Below are 26,861 nucleotides of genomic sequence, written 5' to 3' on the forward strand. Positions count from 1 at the left end.
TCTGCGAATTTTGACAGGGTGCTTTATGTCTGGGGAGAAGTCAGTGGTGTTTGAGATAGTTAGATGAGCAGATTTGATTACTGTCCTGCTGCTGCAGCAGCAGGATGCAGAGGAGCAGGCAGGGAAAACTGATAATCACTCAGTCTTTGTCATTGGTGCTGGCCTGACCCCACTGAGCAAGTCCCGATCTGTTGACATGTCTCCTCTGTGGCATGGCCTGGAGGAGGAAAGTCGCCGCTGGTGGCTGGTAGCCCAGTGCAGGGTGAATCCTAATGCAGTGCTCTGTCCTTTCCTGCCTGGCAGGTGTGAGAAGTGCTACCTCTGTAAGTCACTGGTGCCACTGCTGCAGTATCAGAGGCATGTGGACAGCTGCCTTCAGGCTGCTAGGCAAGCTCAGGGAACCAGGAGGCTGCGAAGTGCCAAGGTGAGGGGCGACCCTGCAGACCGTCTCCTTTGCTTTGTGCTGGGTTTGGGGGTGGGTTGCCACCAGGAGCCGTTTCCCTGGATGATGGGATGAGCTGACCTGGTGTAGGATTGCCTGCCTGTGTGGGTAGCCGTGGCCAGAGAACTTGTTGCCCTCCCTTTCACAGCGTTTTGCAAGAGCATGGACCAGTCCCAGGGGGTGAGCTAATCCAGCGGAGCTGCCAGTAACCTCTCCAGCAGGCAGGGAGCCAGGGCTGTCCTGCTGCCAAACAGTGCGCCTCAGTCCTGCAGGCTTCTTTGGCTGAATATAGATGGAGTGGAGGGCAGTGTCAGGATGACAAGCGTATCTGACTCTATCCACAACCCCCTTCCCATCAGGGAGGGCTTTAGAGCCGAAGTAGGGAGAATCACTGAGCGCCAGGAGCAAACCGAAGCGTCTCAGGAGAAACGTGAGGAAGCGAGCATGGTGGCTGTTGTGCTGGGTATGTGGGGGACATGCCTTGCTAGGGGAGGTGGGAGGCAGTTAGCATGGGTAGCAGCTGACACACAGTTGCTTGCCACGTGTTGACCCCCACCATGATTTTTCCTGCTCATGGCTGTCGCGGGGAGCACAGAGAGGGGCCCGCCAGGCCTCCCCGCTGGTTCCTGTGGGCAAAGCCCTAATGCAGCAGCTTTGCCTGCGCTCAGAAATGTGATTCTCAGCATGAAGATGCAACATGATGTCTAAGTTTCATATAATCCCTTAAATCCATCGCAGGCCTCAGCCCTTTGGGGATTCAGATGCAGATGATGAGATTTCTGGTTGATGATTTTTGGCTGGGATACAGCCAAGCGCTGTGTGGTTCAGAGTACTGCAGGGCATGGCTGCTCCTGCATGTGACCAGCTCCATGGGACTGTTTGACTCTGCCCCTGCCCTGCTTAGCCAGCTGGCATGCTGGAGGTCCTGCGTGCAGGCATGGGCACAGGGCACTGGGAAAGGTGCTGGAGCCAGACTGTCCTTTGGGACAGTTTGGCAATGCTCTGTGTTTCCTCTGGCTCTGCCTTAGGTTGAGGTGGCAGCTCACCCGTGGGGAGCAAGTCATGCCTGGGCATGGGCCGGGCCATTGGAAAGCTTCCTGGTGGCACTGTTGGGCTTGCAGGTTCCTGCCCAGGCCCCTTTTGGGGTGATTTTCAGCTCCAACCTTGCAACAGGGCTGCCAGTGACTTCTACAGCAGTTCTGGGGGACAGAGGGCAGCCAGGAGAGGAGACTTTGCTGGGCAAGCAAGGCTTGGAGCAGCCAGGCAAAGTGCTCTTCCCTTAGCCTGTGTGACCAGCATGGCCATGTCTTCCTAGGGGCTAATTCTTCATCTGATTGTGCCATGGAGGAAGTCCCTTCGCTGCAGCACCAAGATCTCTTTAAGATGGAGCAGGATGGAGCCTGCGCTCAGAGTCACAGTGCCTGGGTGATGTGCCTGAGGTGTGGCAGAGCCTCTTGTGCCCAGATCTCTGTGTTACAGCCCCGTGCTCACTCGCTGGACTTGGGGATGGCTTCCTGCACTCTGGCCTCCCTTCTGATCAGGCTCTGCTTTATTAACTGCTGTCGGCTGCCTCTGCTTGGGCACTGGTCAGGCTGGGTCCGGGGCAGTGCCATTCATGTTGGCTGCTGGCCTTGCTCAGCTGTATGCTCTGGAAATGTGGCCACCCCTGCTTGTGCCCAGCCTGACCCTGTGTGCTGGGGGAACACACAGCCAAGGGGCCACCTTGGGCATGGGCATCTGGAGGGGACGTGTTCCTCTGCGGCAGTGCTGTGATGGCTGTTCTCCTCTCCTTTGGCAGGACATTGGAAGGCATGAGGGGCGACTCCTCAGCATGCTGGAGCTCTCGGAGAGCAAATCTGCAGGTGGGAAGCTGCTTTCTGTGCCTGCCTGGCCAGGTCAGGGCTGCCGAACCTTCCCTTTCCTAGCTGTCTCCTTTCGGGTCCTTCAGCTGCTGTTGCAGATCCCGGCTTGGCCTGGGCTGTGTGGGCAGCATGTTACCCTTGAAGGAGCCTGCTCTTCTTGAGCAGAGCAGAAGGCTGTGGGCTTAGCTGGCCTTTTGCATCCCCCTCAGGAGGCCCGAAGCTGCCACAAAGACCTGGGGCAGGAAACCCTGGCATGCTGAAGGACATGTCAGTGATGGCATAGCCCAGATCTGTGTTGCTGGGGAACTGTCGTGCCATCTTGGTGGCTCCCAGACTGGGAAGACAGTGGCTGGCCTGCTGAGTGTGCTGCAGGCTCTGAGGACCATACTAAAGCTCCTGTGGCCAGACACGTCCCTGTCTGTTCCTGCTGGCAGGGCACTCAGCAGACCGGGATCCTGCTCTGATGCCCAGAGCCCAGGAAGGCAGGGATGTGCTCTGAGCCAGTGTGCCAAGAAACGTCCGTCCATCTGCCTGCTACCTGGGGGTGGCAGAGCACTGCCTTCCCTGCCTGGACGTGGGCGCTTTTCCCCCATGGGTCTGAGGACAGGTGATAACTGAGCATGGAGAAATGCTCTTCATGGCATCCTCCTCCCCTCACCAGTGCTCTCACCTGGCTGTGTGCACTTTCGTTCCAGGTGCTGATGCGGGGACCCCCCACTCTAGACTAAGAGACCAACAGTCGCCTCCTGCTTTCTCATCCCGAGCTGAGGACAAGGCTGAGGATAGCCCGAACTCCCTTTTGCACGTTCCTTTCAGCGTTTCCCCTGCAAAAACGCGCGTCTCCGTTTCAGAAGCCGCAGACTGCTTGGTGGACTTGGAGCCACACCTGACTCTTCGCTTGGGCAGTCGGCAACAGACCAAAGCCTGCCGGCGGAGAAAGAGGAAATTCTGAGATAAGCAGTGCAGAGGGCCTCCCAGGGTGGCTTCGTGAGCCGCAGGAGTGCTCGGCCAGCGAGGATCTGCGCAGTGCCGTACCCATGCTTCACCTGCAGCCTTGTTCTCCCACCCCCGTTTTATATGTTTTATACGATCTGTGCAGGGAGCGCTGGGTGGAGAAGTGACTGTGTGTTTTATAGGTGCCTGTGCAGCTTTGCTCTCCCGTTAAAGAAATGGAAATATATTTATGTATGTTTTTATGAAACTGCAGCAACACGGAGGAGCTGTGCTGTCTTTCTCTGGGGAATGGGGAGGCGCTGGAGGGAGGAGAGGAGAAATAGCAGACGATGCATCTAAAATCACGCTTCCTGAGGCCTGTCTTTGGGCTCCTGGGGGCTGCGAGGCGGTGTGAGCACAGGGCTGTCCCTGCCTGAGCAGTGTGGGGCCAGCGCAGGGTGCTGCGGTGCCCGTTCTGGGAGAGCTCCAAGGTGACAGCGTGCAGCAGGCAGCAGTGCGGACAACTGCGTGGCTGCTGCTGCCCTGGATTGGGAGGTTGACGCTGCTGGGAGCTGAGTCAGGAGCTGTGGACCCTGACCAGCCATGCTGGTGCCAGATGTGAGCTCAGCTGGTGGCTGGTGTAATCCAGCTGCTGTGGGGTCCTTTGTCCTCTCTGGCATCGGTTTGTGCACATGCCAGCGTCCCTACGCGCCCCTGGCAGGGGGAAGCCTGTCTGTGCCCCCTACGGTGGTGCTTTGATGTGAACTTTTGCTGCCAGCTGTTCCCTTTCCACACTGGGGGAGCTGCATGTGAATGACTTTCCCTCCTGGGAGGCTCATGCTTGTCTGCTGGTACCAGTAGCTTCGGAGGACATTGGTGCCAGCTGAGAGCCACAGGCAGGGGAAACGGAGACCAGGCAGGCAGTGCCAGAGCCATGACCCTGGTGTCCTCACCCCGTCTGCTGGGTGGCCCTGTCAGGTGCTGAGCGTGCAGTTGTGTCAAGCCAGGCGAGACCCTGGTCTGCTCTCCTTGGCAGAAGGACATCTCTGTTCCTAGCTCCGGGGTGTGGAGTGCCCTGTGCTGGAGCCTGGGGGGGCTCGTCCTGCCCCCAGCGTCCCCCCCTGCCTTGGCGGGGTTGCTGCCACTTCATGCTCACAGCCCCAGGGACTTCGAGGGCAGCACAGAGCCTCGGGCTGGGACCTGCTGGTGCCCGGAGGCCCTCGGGCGGTGGGGCGACTCGGCCTCCCTGCGGGCACTGCATTGCAGGGGTCCTGCCGCAGCCGCGGTGGCCCTGACACGGCCTCCTGGGACGGCCTCCTGCTTAACCAGGGAGCAGCCTCGCCTCCTGCTGCGGAGCCCCTCATTAGGAAGGGGAGGGCTCATTAATGTGCCTGCTTAATTAATGGGACAAGTTGACGCTGAGCTAATTAAAATTTGGGCTCAAATTTAAAAGTGCTAATTGGAAACGCAGCCAAATGCAAATTGGCCTGGAAATAGGCCACCCCGGCTTGGGGCCGAGTCCCAGCCGGGGGTGCGCCCGTGCCGGCCGGGTGAAGGCAGGGTGAAGGCGGGCCGGGGTGGTGCCGGACGCCCTGGGGATGGGCGCGGGGCCCCCAGGGGCATTCTGGGCAGCAACAGGCCACCCCATTGGTCATTGCTGGGGCCCACGGCACGGCGTCCTGACCAATGGCGTGGCAGGGCATCCCCGGGGGCTCTGCATCCGTTGCCAAGGCAACGGCATCCGTGCCAGCAACAGTCCCCAGGCGCTGAGCCCAGCACCCCACCATCCACCGGCCCCCCGCCACCGGGCCTGGTCCCCCCTGCCGCAGGAGCCATGTCCCACCGTGCGCCCCGCGGCCCTGGGGGTGGCCAGCCCCCCTCTGGCCAGCGTGGCGGGGAGGCGAGGGCCTCCCGGGGCCGGGGCCCGACCACCCTCACCACCGACGTCATCCTCCTCCTCCCGCGGGGCCTGGTGGTGGTCCACGACGAGAGGAGCTGGGTGCCCCCAGCCCGCTCCTTGAACTGGTGAGGGGTCGGGTCCGCGGGGCCTGCTGGGCCTGCAGCCGAGGGGCCCGTGGGGCTGAGGTGCAAGGTGCTCCTGCAGCCAGGTGCTGCCCCCGGCACTGGCGTGGCCTTGACTGGGGAAAGCCACGCACCTTGGGAGGGGAAGCCGCTGTCAGCACTGGGGACATGGCAGGGAGCAGGGCGCAAGCTGGGGCTGAGCAGCTCCCCTTGTGCTTGTGCACCTCCCCTCCCTGGAGACAAACCAGCCTCCGGCCTCTTCCCCGCGGAGGGGAGATGTGGGCAGGATGGGCGCAGTGAGATGGGGCAACCCCTTCTCCTGCAACATTGGACTGTGACGGTACCATCTGCACTGTGTGGCACAACCGGCCCCGGCTCCTGGGTCATGCTCACAGGGGAAGGACGGTGGGAAGCAACGGTGCTCCTGGCCCCGCAGAGCATGGGCGCAGCGGGGAGGTGGTGGGGCAGTGCCAGGCGCCAGCCCCTTGGGTGCACGGCCATCCAGGCATGTGCCCCAGCACTTGGCCTGTGTCCTCCTGTGGGCTGAGGCTCAGCTGGGTGATGGGCCACCTCCTGCCTTGCAGGCCTCAGGAGAACCTACAGCCGGGCTGCTGCGATGAGGCTCCTGCCCTCACGCTGGTAAGGCTGGTCCCTGCCCTGGTCCCCCCAGGGCAAGATGTCCCCTGGCCCAGCCCTAACGAGCCGCCCCTAGGTGCAACGAGCCCTGCTGGAGCTCACCCTCTCGCTGGAGACGCTGCAGGCGGTGAAGGGCCACATGCTGGAGGCCATGGCCAAGGGGCTGAGCCGGCAGATGCATGCGCAGGCCACCATGCGGATGCTGCCCACCTATATCTGCTCCACGCCTGACGGCACCGGTAGGACAGCCCAGCCAGGGATGTGGCTGGGGAGACGTATTGCTCTGCCCCTGCGGCCCCACACGCCTCTCCGGGGATGGGGCTGCCAGGGACAGGTGCAACAGGAGGCCCCACCTCGCGCTGGCTCCTGCCTGTTACGGGGCCATAAGCCGCCCCTGCACGGCTTCCGCCGGCCCTGCTGCCATGGGGCAGAGCCCTGCCGTGGGGCAGAGGCCAGGAGCCAGTGTCCCCAGCCCCTGCAGCGGTCCCAGGCTGGGAATCGCTGCCTACGCTGGGGGCGAGTAGCTCTGGCTGGGACAGGTAAGGAGGAGATTTTGGGCTGGCAGGGGGATTTGATGGCACCTCCACTCCCCTGCAGAAAAGGGTGACTTCCTGGTGGTGGAGCTGCGCCGGCGCCACGTGCGGACCCTGTGGGTGACCCTGCTGGGTGATGGGAACCAGAGCCCCCAGCTGAGGGACCGGCTCTTTGACATGCCGGAGGACGTCACGCAGGGCAAGGGGGAAGAGGTATGGGGAGGGCTGCGGCGGAGGGTGGCCACCGGCACACTGCTGTTCTTGGGGCCAGTGCCAGGGACCGGGGACATCACCCGGCCCTGAGGCGCTGGGGAGGGCGAGCAGCAGTAACCCCCGGCTGTGCCTTGGCAGCTCTTCGACTTCATCGCGCAGTGCCTGTGCCAGTTCCTGGACGGCGTCTGCCCCGGCGACCCCCAGCAACGCCTCCCCTTGGGCTTCGTCTTCCCTTTCAGCTGCAGGCAGACACGGCTGGACCAGGTGAGCGAGGCATCCCCAGGGATGCCCACCGCGGCTGGCTCCCCCCAGCGTGCTCGCAGCGGGGTGCCAAGCTGGCCTGGTGCCGGAGGCCAACAGCTCGGCCGTGCTCTCCGCAGGGCGAGCTCATCGCCTGGTCCAAGGGCTTCCGCTGCAGTGAGGTGGAGGGGCAGGACGTCGTGCAGCTGCTGCAGGCGGCCATCAACAAGCAGGAGGTGGGGAGCTGGGCGAGGGTCCCAGATGAGGCACTGCCCCCCACCGAGGGGCTGACGCGGCTCTCGCTCTGCTCCTGGCCAGCGCTACCGCGTGGATGTCATCGCCCTGATGAACAACACGGTGGGCACCATGATGAGCTGCAGCATGGAGGAGATGCCCTGTGAGGTCGGCTTGGTCATCGGTGAGCAGCAGGTGCCCCATGGGCCGGCACGGTGGGTGCTGGGGGGGGCCCCACGCTGGTGCTCACCCCCCTGCTGCCCGTCTCCCTGCAGATGTGGGCACCAACAGCTGCTTCATGGCTGAAGGGCGGCTCGTGGAGATGGCGGAGGAGACCAGCAGGCGGATGTGTGTCAACACTGAGTGGGGCTCCTTTGGGGACGATGGCGCCCTGAGTGACATCCTGACCCCCTATGACCAGTGTGTGGACCAGGAGTCTGCCAAACCTGGGGAGAAGAGGTGCAACACCCTCCCCAGCAAGCACAGGGTCCCTGGGTGCTCACCCAGCCCTGGGGCCCACAAACACGAGCAAATGGCCTCTGCGATGCCCTTGGGTGCTCTCACAGGGCTGAGAGGGCGCTGGGGCAGCGCTGGGCATGGGTGAGGGTGGCTATGCTGGGGAAGCGGGGGCTGTGGGTGCTGATGCCCGCAGGGGGCTTTACACAGGTTTGAGAAGCTCATCGGTGGCCTGTACCTGGGGGAGATTGTCCGGCACGTGCTGGCCAAGCTGGCCACGGAGGGAGAGCTCTTTGGCGGGAGCGGTGTCCCCATCCTGGGGACCAAGGACACACTCAAGACCCAGCAGGTCCTGGAGATTATCGAGTGAGTGTCTCGGGGCTGGGGGCTGCCGCGGGCACGCGACAGGGTGGAGGCGGGCAGGTGGCACCCAGCCAGGAGCGGGTGCTAGCGCCGTGCTCTGTGTTGCAGCGACGAGGCAGGCTTGGCCGCAGCGCGGGGCACCCTGCAGGCGCTGGGGCTGGCGCCGAGCGAGCAGGACTGCTGCCACGTGCAGCAGGTCTGCCGGGCGGTGGTGACCCGTGCCGCGGGGCTCTGTGCCGCGGGGCTGGCCGCCATCCTCAGCCACATGTGCCAGAGCCGGGAGCTGGAGCAGCTGAAAGCCAACGTGGGGGTGGACGGCGCCGTGTACCGGGGCCACGCCAGGTGAGGTGGCATGTGGGATCCCCCCCCCCGCGGTGCTGGTGGCTGCCCCAGCGTGATGCAGGGAGCCCGGCCCTCGCCGTCTTCTCCCTCCTGCAGGTTCGGGGAGATCCTGCAGCGTGTCACCAAGCTGCTGGCCCCCGAGTGCGTGGCCACCCTGGTGCCCTCGGCGGATGGGGGTGGGCGGGGGGCCGCCGTGGTGATGGCGGTGGCTCTCCGCCTGGCGGCCCAGCGCCGTGAGGTGGACCAGCTCCTGGCCCCGCTGCGGCTCGGCCCCACTGACCTGCAGCGTGTTCAGGCGCTGATGCGGCGGGAGATGGAGCTGGGGCTGGGCCAGGAGACCAATGCTCAGTCCTCCGTCCGCATGCTGCCCACCTACGTCTGTGGCACGCCAGATGGCACCGGTGAGGGCTGGGGCAGGGGCACGGGGACCGCGACGGCCAGGGGGGGTGCTGCGGCCCCGCTGACACCCCATGCCGGCTCCCTGCAGAGAGAGGTGATTTCCTGGCCCTGGATCTGGGGGGCACCAACTTCCGCGTGCTGGTGGTGCATGTGGCGCAGGACGGCATCCGCATGGCCAGCGAGATCTACGCCATCCCGCTGGCTGTGATGCAGGGCACCGGCGAGGCGGTGAGGCGCCTGGCGGGACTGGCTGGGCTGCTCCCGGCCCTGCCAGCGATGCAGGACCAGCACTCCATGGATGGGACGGGATGGGGTGGGGTGGGGGTGGGGGGGTCGCATCTCCCTCCGCTGCAGGGGAGCAGGGGTGCCGCTGGGGCCGCAGGAGCTGGGTGAGCACCTTGCTGCCACGTGGCTGCTGGCCCTGCACCCTGGTCCAGCCCAGCTCACGGCGTCCACCATACCCAGCTCTTCGACCACATCATCGATTGCATCATGGACTTCCAGCAGAAGCAGGGCCTGACAGGGCAGGTCCTGCCACTTGGCTTCACCTTCTCCTTCCCCTGCCAGCAGCTGGGCCTGGACAAGGTGAGGGAGTTGCTCCAGCCCCATGCCGGCTGGGGAAGGCGCTGGGCTGCACCATGGAGACCCGGCCCCTGCTCCCATCTCTCTTCCAGGCGGTGCTGCTGAGCTGGACCAAAGGCTTCAGTGCCTCAGGCTGCGTGGGAAAGGACGTGGTGCAGATGCTGCGGGAGGCTGCCCAGCGCAAACAGGTAGAGACAGGCTGGTGTGGGGCTGCCATGCATGGGGATGGGGACCTGGCACCCCCCCCCCCCAAGCCCCAGGGCCACCCAGCACAGTACCATCCCCAGGAGCTGGCTGGGTGCCTCTAAGCCACACACGTCCCCAACACTTGCTTTGCAGCACTTTGGGCTGGATGTGGTGGCTGTGGTGAACGACACTGTGGGCACCATGATGTCCTGCGGCTACGACGACCCCAGCTGCGAGATCGGCCTCATTGTGGGTGAGCGCTACCCCGTGCCCGTGCACGAGACAGAGGGGTGTCACATCCCCACCGCCACCACCCCAGCCTGCTGGGCATGGCCTCATTGCGCCCGCAGGCACGGGGACCAACGCCTGCTACATGGAGGAGATGCAGAACGTGGGCACTGCTGAGGGGGAGCAGGGCCGCATGTGCATTAACATGGAGTGGGGGGCCTTTGGGGACAACGGCTGCCTGGACGACATCTTCACTGACTTCGACCAGCTCGTGGACGAGAAAACCATCAACCCGGGCAAGCAGAGGTGGGCGAGGGCCCTGGGGCGGGGGGGGGTTCCTCGGGGTGGGGTGGGGCTGGCTGTGCCTGGCTCAGGCCACCCGCCGGCAGGTTTGAGAAGCTCATCAGCGGCATGTACCTGGGCGAGATTGTGCGCCACATCCTGCTGGCGCTGGTGGAGAAACACATCCTGTTCCGGGGCAAGCCCTCGCCCAAGCTCCAGACCAGGGACATCTTCCAGACCAAGTTCCTCTCCACCATCGAGATGTGAGTGCTGGAGCCGTGGGCAGCGGGGGGGGGGGTGGGGGGCTGTGCTGTGCCATGCCGTGCTGTGCCATGCCGGCGGGGTGACGCCATCTCCGTCGGAGCCGCGGGCAGGGGGACACACGGCGCAAGCTGGTGGCGCTAACGGGGGCCTGTGTTGCGCCGGCAGCGATGGGCTGGCCCTGCGGCAGGTGCGTGGGGTCCTGCGGGACCTGGAGCTCGACGCCAGCTTCGAGGACAGTGTGCTGGTGCGGGAGGTGTGCCAGGCCGTGTCCCTGCGGGCGGCCCAGCTCTGCGCCGCCGGCCTGGCCGCCGTGGTGGAGAAGATGCGGGAGAGCCGGGGCCTGGCCCAGCTGGCGGTGACGGTGGGGGTGGACGGCACCCTCTACAAGATGCACCCGCGGTGAGCGGGGCCGGGCGGGCGGCAGCAGGCGCCCGCCGGAGCGGAGCCGGGAGCCCCGGGGGCGGCTCACCCTCCTCTCCCGTCCCCGCAGCTTCTCCCAGCACCTCCAGCGGACGCTGCGGGACCTGGCGCCCAACTGCACCGTCACCTTCCTGCAGTCGGAGGACGGCTCGGGCAAAGGGGCCGCGCTGGTGGCCGCCGTGCACTGCCGGGTGGCCCAGGCGCAGGGACCGCCGTAGCCGCCGCCGCCGCCTCCTTCCCCCCAATAAAGCGCTTCGCTCCGCACCGCCGCCTCCTGGGGGGGCACGGGGAGGGGGCCTGGGCGCAGCGCACGGCCGGGCAGAGCCCCACGTAGCAATATATATCGAATTTATTTACAGTCACGTCTGCCAGACCCCCCCTCCCCCCGGCCCCCGCCCGCCCGCGGCACCGCTATGTACATAAGGCCAAGTGTAAATACTTGAATGCACTTAATACAGAATTAAAAAAACGGTCTTTACACAACACGGCACGGGGCCCGGGGCCGCCCGGCCCCACACGGAGACAGCACGACGGTACCGCACGCACCACGCACACCCAGCGCCCGCCCCACGGCCCCCCGCCCCTGCCCCGGCCGGGGGCTCTGCCGCCGCCGCCGCCGCCGCCGCCGCCACTCGTCTTTGGCTCCGGGGCGCCCGGGGCGGTGGGGGCCCCCGGCTGCCCCGCGGCCGGCCGCGGTCTCCCGGGAGAGGGGCTGTACAGGGGCCGGGGGGCCGGCCGCGCTCAGCACTCGGCCTCGGAGACGGAGAAGAGGCCGCCGTCCTGCTTGCCCACCTCGGCCACGGCGGCCGCCAGCTGCGAGAGGTTGCCGTTGGGGAAGTGCCGCGCCTCCCACAGGTTGAGGATCATGGCCGTGGGGCTGGGCTTGGAGGCGAAGAAGCCGAGGTGGCTGCGGGGCGGGAGGCACAGCGTCAGGGGCCGGCCGCGGCCACCCGGTGCCCGGCGCCGGCCCCGTCGGCGGTTACCTGTCGAGGTTGAGTTTCTGGGCCAGCGTCCGCCAGTCGGCCCCGCGGGCGCACGGCGTGTCCAGGCTGCTGATGATCTTCTGGCGGATGAGGAAGGGGATCTTGAAGGCACTGGGGCCCACCAGGGCCGGGGAGCCCACCTCGCCGTCGGGGACCAGCCAGTCGGAGAACCTCGTGTCCTGGGGGAGCGTGGCGGGGGTGAGCCTGGCACGGGGCCCGCCGGCCCCAGCGCCGGGCCCACGGCCCTCCCCTCACCTTGGCGATGTTGAAGTTGATGGTGAAGCTCTGCCCGTCGCCCTCCACCTGCCAGATCCAGATCTTGCAGGCCAGCTCGCAGGTGCTGGGGCTGAGGCGCTCAAGGGTGAAGGTGCAGTGCAGGTAGGGCTGCAGCCCGCTCCAGATGTGGTAGAAGGGGATCTCCTGCGGCGGGGACACGCGCCGTCACGGCGGCAGGGCCCCCCCCTGCCATGGACATGGGCTCCTGTGCCAGGGAGCGGAGCCGAGGGCCAGCCGGGCTTCTTACCTGGTAGCTGGCCAGGAGCTTGCTCTTCCAGAGGGAGCTGGGCATGTCGTGGATGGAGAGGCGCAGGTTGTGGTAGCTGTCCTTGAAGTGCAGCACCCGGGGGGCTCCGATCAGCTGGCCTCCCATCTGCTTCTCCAGCTGGATCACCTCCTGCCAGCATGGGTGGAGGTCAGCCAAGCACCCGCCAGCCCAGGGTGCAAACCCTGCACCCGCCTCTGCACTGGGAACCAGCCCCACGGCACCCTGAGCCCGGGGCGCAAACCCAGCCCCAAGGCAACCCGAGGCCAGGGCACAAACCCCGCGCCCGTGTCCGCAGCCGGGCCGGAGGCGGGCAGCCCGCGCGGCGGTACCTTGAGCACGTCCTGGGTGTCGCTGAGGCAGTACACCCGGATGTTGTACTCCAGCGAGGGGCAGGCGGCCGGCGCGAACAGGACCAGCTTGAGGCGCTTGGAGGCCGCCATGCTGAGGGACTCCCCAACCAGCGCGAAGCGCCCCAGCTGCTCCGTGAAGATGTAGCAGGCCTGCGCCTCGAGCTGGCAGTAGTACAGCTCCGAGCATGGCTCCACGCCCAGCTGCAGCACGTCCTGCGGCACGGAGAGAGAGATGCGGTCCCTGCCCGGGCATGGGGGGGCCTGGCCGGCTCCGCTTGCCCCCCGTGAACCCTCGGCGGGGGGGGGTGACATCACCCCAGCAGGCACCTACCTCCCACGTGCCCTCGCACGACTGCTTCTTGAGCCGAATGCTCCAGTTCTCAGCGCTGGCCTCCACGCAGTGGCCCATGGCCAGGATGGCGGGGCGGGTGAGGAGGACGCCCGGGGGGCCACAACTGACGATGGGGCTCAGCAGCGTCTGGCAGCCGGCGAGGGGTAACCTGGGGCGGCAGGAGAGGGGTGATGGGGGCTGGCACGGCGGGGGCCCCGCCACCGGCACCGCGTCAGCCCCAGCCGCGGCACCTACCTCACCTCCTCCTGCTTGTGCAGCGTCAGGTAGACCTCGTAGATCTTGCCCCGCGGGATGGCATCGGGCGGGATGAGCAAGCTGATCCCTGCGGGCGCGGGCAGCAGGGTGAGCCCCGCAGCGATGTGCAGCCCCGTGCACCCCGCGCCCCCCTGCCCACTCTGCTGTACCTGTGTTGGGAATCATGAGCCGCCCCCCCAAGAAGTTGAAGGTGCCGTAGGCCATGTTGGTGGTGCCGCGGGGCAGGGAGCGGAAGTAGCTCTGGGTGGAGAGGCGGGCCACGAAGTCAGCGCCCTCGGCCGCGGGTGAGCTGTGATGCAGTGTGTGCCGCCCGGCGCCCAGCGGGCTCAGCAGGTGCCCGTTGGGCAGCTGGAGCTTGGCGGGGCCGTCCTGGCGCGGGCACAGCGAGCCCTGGTAGGTCATGGTGGTGCTGCTGAGGTCGGGCTGGATGGTGAGCAGGTTGTCTGCGGGCACAGAGCGGGCCGTGGCGCCAGAGCCCTCGGACAGGGCACCACAGCACCGGGAGAGCCCTCACCCTGGGGAGCCGGGGGGCACAGGGCACCTATCCCAGGGCCAGGGATGCCCTAGGGGCATGGCCACCCCTGGAGGTCCATGGGGCACCAAGCCCCTAGCTGGGCCAGGGACCCCCATGGGGCACAGAGCCCCTGCTCGAGACCATGGACCCTCTACAGCCAGCTCCCAACCCACAGCCAGGAGCCCTATAGGGCACTGAGCACCTGCCCAGTGCCAGGGATCCAGCCCTGATCCAGGGTCAGGCATCCATGGAGCACAGAGCCTCTGCTCGGGACCCTATATGGCAGAGTCTCCTAACCAAGGCTGGGGACCCCATGGGGCAGAGCCCATACCTAGGGGCAGGGACCCCGTAGGGCAGAGCACCCCGTCCCAGGGACCCCGTGGGGCACAGCCGGCCAGGGGCCGAGGGCCGCAGCGCCCCGCCAGCACGCGGGTCGCAGTGCAGGTGTGCACCCCCCCCGGCGTCCCCTGCAGCAGGCAGGGCCCTCGCTCACCCGCCTTGCTGGGCTTGATGCTGACGGGCTGGAAGCCGGCGGTGAGGATGGAGGAGTCGGCCACGTCGGCGTCCAGGCCCTCCTTCTTGCGGCAGTACACCAGCACCCCCACGAGCAGCAGCAGCACCAGGCACACGGCCACGGCGACCAGCCCCACGTACAGCGCCACGTCCTCGGCGCCCGAGGCGGCTGCTGGCGGCAGGGCGTGAGCGCCACGCGCACCCCAGCACCCTCGGCACCGCCGAAATGGCCTGGCAGCCCCCCACCCCCACCCTGGCAGCGCTAACGAGCTGCGGCGCTGCCCCCCCCCGGCGGCACTCACTGTGGCTGCAGAGCTCGGAGGTGCAGTTGCGGGTCTCGAGCTCGGGGCCGCGGCACTCCTGGCCGCCGTTGCGCGGCGCCGGCTCCGAGCACTCGCGGCTCCGCCAGTGCGTGCACTCGGCGCCGCACACTGACCACTTGCTCCACTCCGACCAGGCCCCGTCCACTGTGGGCACAGGGGTGGTCAGCGCCCGGCCGCGGGGCGCCCCGGCCTCCCCTGCCCCGCGGACGGGACGGAAGAGACGGACACACGGAGGGAGGGTGGGAGGACGACACAGAGGGCAGCGCTGGGGAGCAGCGGGGCGCCCAGCGCTCATGCAGGACACGAGTTTGTGCGTCCCAGGCAAGCCTTGTGCCGCGTTGCCCGGCGGGTACCTGGGCAGAGGGTGGTGCAGGCGCTTTTCTGCACGTTTTGGCCCTCACAGAAAGCGCCCCCGTTGAGGGGCGTGGGGTTGGTGCAAGTCCGGCTCCGCTTCTGCCAGCCCCGTCCACAGCTGGTGCTGCAGGCCGACCACTGCGTCCACGTCGACCAGCCGCCGTTCACTGGGTGGAAAGGGAGCCGTGAGCGCCCCGCCGTGCCGGCGCTGGCGCGCTGCGGGGCTGGCCGGGGGGACGACGACGACGACGATGGGGAGGGCGACACCGGGGCTGCACAGCGGGGCAGGGAGCGCGGCGCGGGGGCCCGGCGTGGCCGTACCGTAGACGGTGATGGCTGCGGAGGCGCTGCGCCGGCGGGCCACGATGTTTTTGGCCACGCAGGTGTAGTTGGCGGTGTCGGCCAGGCGGGCCTGGCGCACCACCAGGCTGTGCTCCGGCGTCACGTAGACGTTGGCGTCCAGCGCCGGGTCCACCAGCTCCTCGTTGCGCAGCCACTCCACCTGCGGGGCACGGGGACATCACCGGGGGCGCCCAGGCAGGGCCGGGGGACCCTGTTAGGGTGCCACCCCGGGGTGCCTCCACGGCTCACCTCGGCGGGGGGGATGCCCTCGGGCGGCCGGCACTGCAGCACGATGCCCTGCTCAATGGAGACCTCCCTGGCCATGGGCTCCTGCTCAAAGTTCTTGCGGAGATCTGGGGAGGCACAGGGTGAGCGGGGCTGGCAGGGGCCAGCGCCCAGCCGCCCCCGCCGAAGCGCCGAAGCGCCCACGCTGGCCAGGGATGCTCAGCCCACAGCACCACAGGCATCTCCATGCAGACACATGGGGGACCAGGCTGCTCCACTGCTGGGGACGCAGCGCCGCCGGAGAGCGCGGTGCGCCAGCACCATGAGTGCTGCGCGGCAGACCGGGAGCCACGGCCCCAGGGGCCAGCGCGACACCTCCACCCCCCGGCCGGCCCGCGGCACTCACAGGCGATGCGCACAAAGGCCTTCTGGCTCTTGGTGGTGCCGGAAGAGCTCCAGGCCACGCACTGGCACCAGTACTCCTCCAGGCCGAAGATCTTCTCCACTTGCTGGCGGGAGATGTCGATGCGGACCTCCATCACGGGCAGCCCTGCAGCCGGGAAGGGGCCCGTCAGCACCGGCCACAGCGGCACACGGAGAAGGGTCCCCGCTGCCGGCCCTGCCATCACGCTGGGGCAGCTGGAGCACGGCCAGGCGGGTGTGTGGCAGGGCCGGCTCCTGCCCCAGGGACCCTGCAACGACCGTCCCCCTGCAGCCCTGGTGCCCCCGGCGCCGCGCCACCCCCTGAAAGCAGCGTGCGGCTCCACGCCGTTCCCAGTGTCCTGGTGCAAGGTAAGTCGCGGCGAGCAAGGCAGCACCCGTTTCCCCGTGACGGCGCTCACCGGTGCTGCGGTCGGTGCTGTGCTGCGTGACGTGGTCGCCCTGGTGCACCCACTCCCCGTTGCACTTGAAGTAGATCTGGGTGGCGGGGGTGGCCCGGCAGGCCAGGCTCACCGGCTTGTTCTTCACGATGTAGACGTCCTCGGGCTCCAGCAGGAAGCGGGGCAGCAGGTCCGGGGACGCACCGGACACAGGGTTGGCCACGGTCGCGCTCTGCTGAGCACCTGCAAGGAGACGGGAGGCTCGGCCACGTCCACGGGCATGTGCCTGGTGTCCCCCTGTCCCCTGCCGGTGATGCAGCAGCCCCCCCGGCCCTGCTCATCCATCAGGGCGAGTAACGGCACGGTGGCTGCGCCCACTGAACCCGCGCCGATCCCTCATGTCCACGCTTAGCGCTAATGAAAAGGAAATGTAGCGTGACCAATAAGGGACATCGCTCACTCCGCCGGGGGCGCAGCGCAGCGCCCGCAGCCCCTCTTCGCCCCCGCGCCATGGGGCGGCCCTCCGGGGGAGGCCTCCTGCCCCCTCCCTGTGTCTGGGGCAGCACGCAGTGGCGCTGGCTGGCCCCGAACGCCTCCTCGGCCCGGTATCCCGGAGCTGCACACGTGGCCGCCGGGCGCCCTGGTCCATCGCGGGGTCGCCCATCCCTGGGCTCCGCCCGGGGGGTGGCAGGTCACGGGCACAAGGACAGGCATCCCGCGGGGACGGCAGGGTCCCGGTGCTGCCTGCAACTCCCCCCAGCCCCCAGACGCGGCCATGCCAAACCCAGGGCTGGGTGGCCCGGCGGCCGGCGCCTCCGCTGCCCTCCCCTGCCCGTGCGGGCGCCTGCTGCAGAAAGAGTTAATAAAACAGGGCCCTAAATAAGCATTTGATTAACAAACGATAAAATAGCGATTGTGTCACTGAATGAAGCTGTAATTGCTGCTGCTAATTGGCTGGTTAGGATTTAATAAGCAATTAAATGGAATGGAATGCGCAGTAATTAAGAGCCTTCGTTTGGCAACTGCACGCCCCCCCCCCCAGGCCCCCCACCGTGCCCCCGCAGCACCCCCCGCCCGCCTGGGGCCGGAGTCCCCCTGGGCGGCCCCGGCGCCCCATGCAGCCCTGCTGCCCCGGGAGCGGGGGGCACCGCGGGGCTTGGGCCACGCTGCTCCCCGCCGGCCGGGCGAGCCCCCGCGGGCCGAGGCGGCGGGCGCCGAGCGAGCCTGGCCGCGACGCCCACCGGGACGGCTGCGGGCACCCGGCGCGGTGCGGCAGCTAATTTACGCCGGGAAGATAAACGGCCGCCATAACGCGCTGGTTATTACCCCATCAGCACTTTTACAATGTCGCTGGCAATTAATTTAATTAAAACCCCTGTCCGGGATATAACGGCGGTTCATATTTCACTGATTTAACAACCCCCCCCCCCCCAAAAGCGCAGCCCGGGGCCGGCCCCGGGGTCGCGGTGCGGCCAGGCGCTGCGGTCCCCCACGCGCCGCGCGGCCGGCACAGACACCTGGCGCAGGGCTCGCCGCAGCGCCCGCCATGCAGCATGCCGCGAGCGGGGCGCCTGCCCCGCTCCCCCCGTCCCACCCCGGCATCCCCGGTGCCACCTGCGCCGGCACCCGCACCCGGCACGCCGCTGCCGGCAGGCTATGGACTGGCACAAACGCAATCAATCGCCCGAGACTTTATTTATTCAATAACCGGCTTGCCTCTGCACGGCAATAAAACAGCCTCTCCCCTGCCTGGCTGGGGCTGGCACGCCGGGTTAATGGGATAGCGGTTCTCCGGAGACCTGCCTTTTAATCACACGTGAAATGAGTAAGCGGGCTCTGAGCTGCGCATTTATCCACTGCGGCTGAGTGCAGGGGTGCGGGGAAGCCCGGGGCTGGGGGAGCGATGGGCTGGGGCAAGCCAGGACCCCCGGTGAGTGCAGCCCAGCACCGAGCGCCCCGGCCACCCCGAGCCACCCACCGAAGCGCGGTGCCGAGCGCCTCGGTCTCAGCCGCCCGCAGTGGCAGGCCCCGGCAGCAAATGAGGCTGGGGCCATGTGCCCAGCAGCGAGCAGAGTGTGGGGGGCCACCAGCCACCTGCAGAGCCCTGGGCAGGCTGCCGTGCTGCCGCTCTGCACCGCGCTGGGCACCGGCAGGGCTCTGCGCTGCAGCCCGGGCACGGCCAGCCCTGAGGCAGGGGCACCGACAGGCCCCAGCGGGGCCGGAGTCGTACCGCAAGGCAGGGGCTGGAGCTGGCCTGGAGCCCCCAGCGAGGGAGCGGCAGGGCTGCAGTGTGGGTGCCCCAAGCACCACGGCCACCCCAGGCACCACGGCCACCCCAGGCACCGCGAGCATCCCATGCACGGCACATACCCCGTGCACCATGGTCACCCCGTGCACCACAGGGACCCCAGGCACCACGAGCATCCCATGCACGGCACATGCCCCGTGCACCACGAGCACCCCATGCACCACGAGCATCCCTCTCACAGCTGGTGCCCCCTGCACCACAGGCACCCCATGCACCACGGTTGTCCCACGCACCACGGACATGGGATGCACTGCGGGTATCCAATACACCGCAGGTATGCAACACAGCGCGGGTATCCCAGACGCTGCCGGCACCTTGTGCACCACAGGCATCGCTCGCACCCCACGCACCACGGCTGCCCAGTGCGCGGCGGGTGCCCCACACGACACAGGTGCGCCACGCACTGCGGGCACCCCATGCACCCACCCAAGCACTGCAGGCACCCCTACGTGCCATGGGCCCCCCCACACACTGTGGGCGCCCCCCACACCACGAGCACCCCACGCGCCGTGGGCGCCCCACGCGCCGGGCCCACACCGTTCAGCTCGGCCTCTCCGCTCACCTGCCGCTGCGTTGCCATGGAAACAGGCGAGATGCTTATGTCACCTTGGCAAACGGAGGCGCGCAACTTCGGGGAGGATGGGGGACGGGGGGGGGGGGGACAGCAGGGTGCTGGGTGCTGCTCACCCCCGGGACCCCCGGCACCGCGGCAGGGGGCACGGTCCCCACCAACCGTTGTCTCAGCAGCGGAACGGGCGATCGGCAACGCGGCTCGCTACCGGCGCCGATAAATCACCGCCAGTAAACCCAGCGCATTAGACAGGGCTTTATTATCAATTATCCCCCACCCACGTGGGCTAACGAGCACGCTGGCAGGCCTAACGAAGGGCGGCAGCGGGCTGGGGGCGCTGGCAGGAGAGCAGGGCCAGGGGCCCCAATTTAGGGTGCAGAGGGGCTGGCCTGGCCCTGCCGCCCCCGCAGGGGATGGGGCGCCCCGGCACAGGCGCCGCGGGGGGCAGCTGCCTGCCCCCTCCCCATGCCCGGTTGCTCCCTGCACCCCCCCAGGCGCTGCCGCCCTGGGGCCTGTCTGGCCGTGCTGCCTTTCCAGGCGGTGCTGGGGACCGCCAGCACGGGACCCTCCGGCGTCAGAAACACCAGGCGCACTGGTGCCGCTGGGCAGGGAGGGACATCCCCGCGGGACACCGTGCATGGCCCGGCAGGGACGGGGGTCTGCCGGACCCACCACGACCCCAGGCACCAGCAGGTTGGGGGGGTCCCTCTGCCCAGCCTGGTGCCCCAGGCCCCATGGGGCTGATCCTGCAGCCTGGCCCCCATGCCAAGCCTCCTCGGCGGCGCTGAGCCGCAGCACTGGTGCCAGCGCGGCCCTGCAGCCTGTTGCAGCCGCGCGCGGAGACGCCGGGAAGGTCAGCGTGCTCTTGGTGAGGAGACACTGCCCGCGGGCAGCTGCAGCAGCGCCAGCCCGTGGCACCGCAAGCTCGCCGTGCGCCTGCAACGTGCGCCTGCAACGCGCACCCGCCTGCTCCCCAGCGCCAGGGTCCCGCGCCCCCTCGCCGGCAGCAGCAGCCGTGCACCGCCGGCTCGCTCGGTCCCTGTCCCGACAAGGACGCGCTAGGCAGCAGGAGGCCGCAGGTGAGAGTGGCTGCACTGGTCTCCCTCGGATGGGTGAGGGTCCTGCCAGCACCCTGCCCACACGAGGCTGCACGAGCACGCACAGGGCCGGCGTGCAGGCCACGCTCTCAGGGCGCTGCGTGCATGCAGCAGCTCGCGTCCTACGGCGCACGCCCTCCTGCTATCTGGGGGCACGCTGGCACGTGCACGGGGCACGGCCGTGCCAAGGTAGCGCTGCCAACCCAGCTCCGCTCCAGCCGAGCCGGCTGCCCCGCTGGACGCATGGCCCCCGGCATGGACCGGCACGCCAGCGCGCTCCTGCTCGGGCGCAGCTGCACCAGGAGAAGGGAGCAAGCAGCTGTTTGCAGCTGGAGAGCTCTCCGACGCCTCCAATCCACCCCGAAAGCTGCTGTGCAGCCGGGCGCCGCGCAGAGAGCGGCTGTCCTCGGCGGCTGCCAGCAGCCCACGCGGCGGCAGCTCCCGTCCCGCGGCGCCTCCCACGGCACCAGCTTCCCGCGATGCTGCTCGGGCTCTTCCCTGCAAGGACACCCCGGCTGGCAGCGGGCACCGGGAGAGTGGCGAGCCCGTCCCTCTGCCCCAGCCGTGCACCCGTATCCCCGCAAGCACCCAGCAGCACCTTGCACAGCGCCAGGGCACCGTGCTGCAGGCGGTGCCGCGCTCCGGGGACCTCCCCGAATCACCACGGGCTTTTCAGGCAGCAAATTAAGTCCCCAGCTGGAGCCCCATAAATCGTGGCCTGCGCCAGGCCTGGCACTCCATTAAAATGAAAGATTTTATCGTGCTTTACAAGCGCCCGGCCTGCACCCCGACAGCAGGTAATTAAAGCAGTAATTGCTGCTGATTGGGCTGGCCTAAACGAGGGAATGGCAGGCGCTGGGGGGCAGAGGACGTCGATCCCACGGTGCCCAGCACCCAGGGAGAGTCTGTGGGTGCTGGCCGTGCCTGCCGGCACCGACCGCCCCACGCAGCAAGGGCAGCGGGGCCTCGCCATGGCCTGGGGGGATGCCGGAGCGATGCCGGGGTGCGGGAGCAGCGCAAGCAGCAGGAGGGCCCCGACGCCGGCACTTTGTTCTCGGCACGGCACGGAGGAGGGAACTGGCACAACTCGCTTCATCAAAAATTCTTTTGAGGCTTTGAGCATGGAAACATCCTGCTGGGAAGGCCGGCCTGGAGGAGCCGCAGGAGCCGCTGCCAGCTCCCGGGTTGCTTCCCGTGCTGCCCGGCTCCAGGGCCCCCCGGGATACCCCAGCCCAGCCGCAAGGTCCCGCCGGCCCCCACCCAGGACCCGCGGCATCGCCCTGGCGCTGCCCAGCCGCACACCCTGCTCCGAAGCTCCTGGAACAAACGCAGCCCCTGCATCCGCCTTGGCTGCCCACCCGGCACCCCCAGGTCCCTGGCACCCCCAGGGTGAGCGAGGGCCCTCCTGGACCCATTGCCACGGGCGACGGCGCTGGGCGCCGAAGCGGCACTCGGCAGCACCACGCGGGCGGGTGCGGGGACGCCAGCGCACGGCGCCAGCCCCAGCCGGGCAGGGAGCCAGCAGGGTCGGGCGCCAACGCCGGGGCACACAGCCTGGCCCCAGGCCGGTCTGGCACGCGGCGAGCCCCCGGCAGCGGGGACGTGGAGCCAGCGCGGTGACGGGCGCTGGCACGGCAGGGCTGCCGACGCGTCCTCCGTGCTCCAGGGCGGGCAGCCGCGCACGAGGGGCACGGTGCCGGGGGGTGCCCCAGCCCTGCCTGCACTCCCTGCCTGCCCCAGGAGCATGGCCCCAATTTCCCAGCGCCTGGCGCGTCCCTGCAAGCCAGCCGGAGGCCGGACCCGCGTGTCCCAGCTCCCCAGCTCTTGCTCAGCTCACAGGCCGGCCCGGCGCAGCCACCACGAGCGGCTGGGGAGGTCGGGCCCGCGGGGCACGGGGCGGGCAGCCACGGCGCGGCAGCCATGTGCGCCAGCGCCGCAGGCACGTCCCCACCTGGGTGTCACCACCGCGGCCGGACCCACGCAGGGGCCCGCGGGCAGATGCCGCCGTGGGGCCGGCGAGGGCAGAGGGTGCCGTCTCCCGGCGGGCGCGTGGCAGCGTCTGGGCGCTGATTAAGCGCACGATTGTTATGAATGAATTAGTCAGGCGGGTTTGCAATCACAATGGAGCTGCCTAATTACGGATTTTAGCTGATAACATTCTCCCCATTACATGCAATTAGCATGTGTGAGCTCTGGCGCCGCTCCCCGCACGCAGCACCCTCGCACCGCCCCAGCGCCCGCTCCGGGGTGCTGCCCGGGGGTGTCTGGCCTGGACCGTGCCCAAGCCTGGAGCTGGGCTACGTTCCCCCGCGGTTTGGGGGGCAACGGGGTGCCAGGCACCCTGCCAGCTTCCCGGGCACCCCTGGAGCCAGGCCTCTCTCGGCCCCATCACACGCTGCCCTGTGGCTCTGCTCCCAGCTGGACCCAACGCCGCGACCACTGGCCCCAGGGGTCCCGCAGAGCCCCACGGTGCCCCAGCACCAGCCTGCCTGCGGGAGCTGAGCCGAGCCAAGCCGAGCCGAGCCGAGCCATGCCAGCCCCGACACGGCAACCAGAGCACAGGGAAGGGGGCCCTGTCCTGGCCCTGGTTCAGTGGGGAACCGGAGGGCTCCCCCAGCCCAGCCTGGCACTGGGACAGCGTGGTGGGGACGCGACTGGTCAGCACCACGTGCCACGGCTGGAGCCGAGTGGATTTTGTGGCTGTCCTTTAATTGACGGCAAAGATCAAACGCTCCGACTCAGCTGTGTCCCTGCTGGGAGGAGCGTCAAGGTCACCCTCAGCCCTGGGTCCCCGGGCTGGAGCAGGGAGGCGACCAGGTGGGAGGCCAGGAAAGCCCCCCCGGCCACGCGGCAGGCTGGGGTGCCGGGTCCGGCCCTGCCGCCTCTCCCCATCCCGCCATGGGTCCGTGCCCCACAGGAGGTGCACGGCTGTGACCGGCACGTCCCTGGGGCGGCACGGGCTGTCCGGGAGGGGCCAAGGAACCGAGCCCCCATCCCCCGGCTCCTGCAGCTGCCCGGGGGGCGAGGACGAGCCGTGCTCAGCCCTACACCCCCAGGGGTGCGTGCACCAGCACCCGGCAGCGTCAAGGGCTCCCGGGCACCATGGGCACCCAGGCGGCACCGGGGTGGGAAGGGGTCTCAGCACGCCCCGTCTGGAGCCAGCCTGCCCGCAGGCATGTGCGCGATGCGTGGGAGCGCTGCAGCACCAAGGGAGCACCCTTGGGTGCAGAGCGGGGGGTGGTGGAGGCCACGGGCTCTGTGGGACCGGCACGGGGCACGGTCCCCCTGCCGACATCCCTCGGGCACCGGCACCAGCCCCTGGGTGGTACCGAGCCCTGCCAGCCCTCCAGGCGGGACCCGCGCTCAGCTGCGCCCGCGGGCTGCGAGGCGCCCGCAGTGCCGGGAGGAGGTGGCTCTGCAGGGAGGGGGGCCCAGCGCCGGGCGGCACCGCCAGCGCCACGGTCCCCTCCTGCAAGCACCTGTCAGGCTCCGCAAGGTTTGATTTAGTGCCAGCCCCACGCGGCACCGAGCCAGAACAAACAGCCCTGGGCAGGCTGCGTCTGCCGCGCTCGCGCTGACAGCCGTCACGGCAGCTTCCCGGCCGCATGGCGCACGCCGGCCCTGCCCGGGCACCCTGCCCTCCTGCCTGCCCTGCAGGGCTGCCGGCACCCAGCCAGGCCCCGCTGCGGGGCGCCGAGCAGGGTGCAGCCGCCTGGGGTCTGGGCTGCAGGGCACCGGGTCGCGGGGTGCCACGCGGGGTGCTGCTGCTGCCGGGGCTGCCTGCGGAGGAGCCCAGCGCACAGGGGGTCCCGGCAGCCAGGTGAGCCCGCGGTGCAGCGCCGCTCAGCGCCCGGCACGGCAGAGCCCACGGCTGGGAGCTGCCCCCAGGCCCTGCGGCCCTAGGGGTGCCGGTGTGATCCGTGCAGGGTTTCCACCCCAGCACCGCCTGCATCCCGCTGGGGTGAGTGCCTGCCGCCGGGGGGGAGACGCACTAGGGCCTGGCTGACTTGGGGGACTGAGATTCAGCTGTCCCAGATGCCAAGGGGAAGGGGAAGCACCCACGGGCAGCGCTGGGCTGGGAAAGGGGCAGGGGTCGCTCCAGGGAAGGGGGGACCCTGCCCCCCGTGCCCTTGCCCACCGTGCAGTGCGGTGGCCGAGCTGGGCAGCCCCGGCGTCTCCGGCAGCTCACCCCGCACCGCTGCCTGCGCGCGAGCACTAGCCCACGCATCCGCTCGCCCTCGTCCCTGCGGGCACCAGGACCCCGTCAGGCAGCCCGCACCGGGGGCACCGCTCCGCCGCGGCAGGCAAGGGGCCCCTGCCCCCCACCTGGGATCCCTCGTCCCCCACCTGTGCCTCGGTTTCCCCAGGGAAGGGGTGCCCTGCTGTGCGGGGCACGGGGCTGGAGAGGCGCCCGGTGCGCAGAGGCCCAGCCCTGCCATGTCTCTGCCAAGCAGCCACCGTGCAGGTGGCTGGGATCAATAGCGGCGCGGCCGGCTGTGAGCTGCCTGCCAAGCGAGCGGCGGGGGGCGAGCGCTCCCGTACTGCCCTGCCCGGAGTCGGCATCGCCGGACTCCCCGGCTCCCTGCACCTCCCAGCGTGGACCTGGCACCAGCGGTGAGCGCAAGGCAGCCTGGCGCACCCCCCACCTCCCACCTCCCCCCCCCCCCATCTCGGGGTCACCATGGATGCAGTGCTGCGTGCCCAGCTGGCTATTTGGTACCCAGAGCACCCTCCCTACGCGGTCACCGGCACCCCAGGGGGCTGCACCCCGGGGGAGGCAGCATGCCACCCCCCATGCCAGCTCTGCAGTGCCCCTCTGCAGCCGGCACTGTGCTCAGAGCACCAGCAGGCACCGGGCACCGGCAGCGCCTGGCCGGGCAGGGTGGGCACAAGGTGCGCCAGGGCTGCAGCCCCGCCGCGACGCTGGGCTGCGTAGCCGCTCGCCCCCCTGGGTGCGCGCCGTGCCCGCTGAAGCGGGGTTAGGGCCGTCTCCAGCGCCGGCGGGAGGGCTGGGGGGCCGGGACCCCCCGGTGCGGCGCGGGGCCCGCACCCCGGGACCCCCGGCAGACAGCACGTCCGGCTCAGGCGCAGCTCCCCTCCCCCAGCGCCGTCCTTTGTCTGCAGCCGCCACTTCCAGGCTAACGTGACACCTGCCAGGGAGCTGCCAGCCCTGCAGCCAGCCCCGGGCGCCCGGCCCGCCTGCCCCACGGCCCCCAGGACCCCCTGGGCGAGCAGCGGGGGGGCGGGCAGGGCCCAAGGGGTCTGGCCCAGCCAGCTCACCCTGCCTGCCGTGCTTTGCCCCAGGGCCGTGGACACACGGGTGGCAGCCAGGCTCCGGACCACCCCATCTCCAGCAGCCCCAATGCAGCCCCACATGTCCCCATGCCATGGCCACCTGGGAACACCCCTCTGGGGTGCCGGGAGCCTGCCAGGCTGTGCCCCTCTACGTGGTCCCCCAGGCCCTGCCAGGTGCTCAGGGAGGCAGGGACCCCATGCGTGGGGCAGGGACCCCCGTGGGCACCCATGCCCAGGGCTGGCAGGGACCCAGGTGCCCGGGGGGGCAGAGCCATGCTGGTGGGGCAGCGAGCGCCTGGCCCGGCAGGCAGCATCTGGGCAGCGTGGGGGGGCGCCAGGCGGGCAGGCATGTGCGGCACTGCGTGGGCACGGGGAGGGGGGCGGTGGCAGTGCCAGTTTTGGCACAGGATGCACACCCCCTGCCTGGGAGTGCACCCCAGGGACCGTGCCCAGGAGCGCACCCAGCACACCATGCTCCAGACAGCACTCAGCACCCTGCACTGGGGAAGGCACCCAGCACCCCGTACTGCAAAAGGCACCCAGCACCCATACCCAGGAGGGCACCCAATACGCCACAGCCAGGAGGGCACCCTGTCCCCAGGAGGGCACTCAGCACCCTGCAGCTGGGAGAGCGCTCAGCACCGCTGCCCGGGAAGGATCCCAGCACCTTGCTCCCAGGAGGACGCTCAGCACCTCTGCGGCCCGGAGGACACCCCTGCCGGCGAGGGCACCCAGCCCCTCGGCAGCGCGGAGGACACCCAGCACCCTCTCCCTAGGAGGGCACCCGGCACCTCTGCAGCCCGGCGGGCACCCTGCCGGGGGCCCCCGCCCCGCCGGGGCGCCCAGCCCGGGACGCTCTCCCGGTGACCTTGCCCGGCGCCCGCCAGCGCCGCCGGGGAGCCGCCGCCCGCCGCCCGCCGCCCCCCGCGGGGCACCGCCGCCCCCCCGCGCGGAGCCCGCCGCCCGCGGCGCGGTGACTCACCGGCGGCGGCGAGCAGGGCAGCGGCGAGCAGGGCGCCCAGGGGCCCCGGCGCGGCGGCGGCGGCGGCGGCGGCGGCAGCGGCGGCGGCGGCGGGGGCCCGGCGGCGGCGCGGCCGCGCACCCATGGCGCGCCCCGCGGAGCGCTGCGCGGCGCGGCGCGGCGCGAGGGAGCGGAGCAGGGCGGGCCGCGCTCCGCGGCGCCCTCAGCGGGCCATGGCGCCCCGGCCCGGCCCGGCCCCGCCGCTGCCTGCCGCCCGCGCCGCGCCGCTCCGCTCCGCGCCGCTCCGCGCCGCTCCGCTCGGGCGCCGCCAATGCGGGGCGGCCGGGCGCGCTGGGTCCGCCCGCCGAAGGGACGGCGCAACAGCTGGGCGCGCCCCCGCCGCCGCGCGGGCACGG

At 69.3% G+C, this 26,861-nt stretch overlaps 3 protein-coding genes across 9 annotated transcripts in view; 2 read left to right on the top strand and 1 right to left on the bottom strand.

The window, feature by feature from the left end:
- Positions 1-3,518, top strand: part of UIMC1 (ubiquitin interaction motif containing 1) — a 40,184-nt gene extending 36,666 nt beyond the window's left edge. For 3 of the 7 annotated variants that reach the window (XM_067305150.1, XM_067305151.1, XM_067305152.1), the window contains 3 exons: positions 304-424; positions 2,241-2,304; positions 3,000-3,518. In XM_067305150.1, the coding sequence (XP_067161251.1) occupies positions 304-424; positions 2,241-2,304; positions 3,000-3,256 (442 nt within the window). In that variant the 3' untranslated portion in view covers positions 3,257-3,518. Of the gene's footprint in view, positions 1-303; positions 425-1,757; positions 1,882-2,240; positions 2,305-2,999 lie in introns of those variants that run through there. The other 4 variants (XM_067305153.1, XM_067305154.1, XM_067305158.1 and 1 more) reach the window with 4 other exon arrangements.
- Positions 3,519-5,820: 2,302 nt separating this feature from the next.
- On the top strand, positions 5,821-10,855 carry HK3 (hexokinase 3). Its single transcript, XM_067305073.1, has 18 exons — positions 5,821-5,898; positions 5,972-6,134; positions 6,493-6,641; positions 6,780-6,905; positions 7,022-7,117; positions 7,200-7,299; positions 7,391-7,574; positions 7,782-7,937; positions 8,043-8,276; positions 8,373-8,677; positions 8,764-8,903; positions 9,141-9,260; positions 9,350-9,445; positions 9,597-9,696; positions 9,794-9,977; positions 10,061-10,216; positions 10,383-10,616; positions 10,708-10,855. Exons 1-18 carry the CDS (start codon positions 5,821-5,823, stop codon positions 10,853-10,855), a joined length of 2,769 nt encoding a protein of 922 aa, XP_067161174.1.
- Positions 10,856-11,252: 397 nt separating this feature from the next.
- On the bottom strand, positions 11,253-26,590 carry UNC5A (unc-5 netrin receptor A). Its single transcript, XM_067305075.1, has 16 exons — positions 26,467-26,590; positions 16,235-16,456; positions 15,799-15,942; positions 15,417-15,520; positions 15,147-15,327; positions 14,825-14,992; positions 14,451-14,615; positions 14,129-14,317; positions 13,271-13,564; positions 13,101-13,188; positions 12,846-13,014; positions 12,494-12,727; positions 12,144-12,293; positions 11,876-12,040; positions 11,621-11,799; positions 11,253-11,544 (listed from the first exon to the last, which is right to left on the bottom strand). Exons 1-16 carry the CDS (start codon positions 26,588-26,590, stop codon positions 11,379-11,381), a joined length of 2,742 nt encoding a protein of 913 aa, XP_067161176.1. The 3' UTR covers positions 11,253-11,378.
- Between the last annotated feature and the right edge of the window lie 271 nt (positions 26,591-26,861).

The sequence above is a fragment of the Apteryx mantelli genome, chromosome 14 (genome assembly GCF_036417845.1).
Source record: "Apteryx mantelli isolate bAptMan1 chromosome 14, bAptMan1.hap1, whole genome shotgun sequence".
Classification (NCBI taxonomy): Eukaryota; Metazoa; Chordata; class Aves; order Apterygiformes; family Apterygidae; genus Apteryx; species Apteryx mantelli.

Excerpts from the sequence above, each read along its gene's own strand:
- UNC5A (XM_067305075.1), bottom strand. The coding sequence starts at position 26,590 with ATGGGTGCGCGGCCGCGCCGCCGCCGGGCCCCCGCCGCCGCCGCCGCT. Across the intron at positions 14,616-14,824 it reads CTGCACCACCCTCTGCCCAG|TGGACGGGGCCTGGTCGGAG; the intron begins GTACCCGCCGGG and ends CTGTGCCCACAG. Across the intron at positions 12,041-12,143 it reads AGCTCCTGGCCAGCTACCAG|GAGATCCCCTTCTACCACAT; the intron begins GTAAGAAGCCCG and ends TCCCCGCCGCAG.
- HK3 (XM_067305073.1), top strand. The coding sequence starts at position 5,821 with ATGGGCCACCTCCTGCCTTGCAGGCCTCAGGAGAACCTACAGCCGGGC. Across the intron at positions 6,906-7,021 it reads GGCAGACACGGCTGGACCAG|GGCGAGCTCATCGCCTGGTC; the intron begins GTGAGCGAGGCA and ends TGCTCTCCGCAG. Across the intron at positions 7,575-7,781 it reads GCCAAACCTGGGGAGAAGAG|GTTTGAGAAGCTCATCGGTG; the intron begins GTGCAACACCCT and ends GGCTTTACACAG.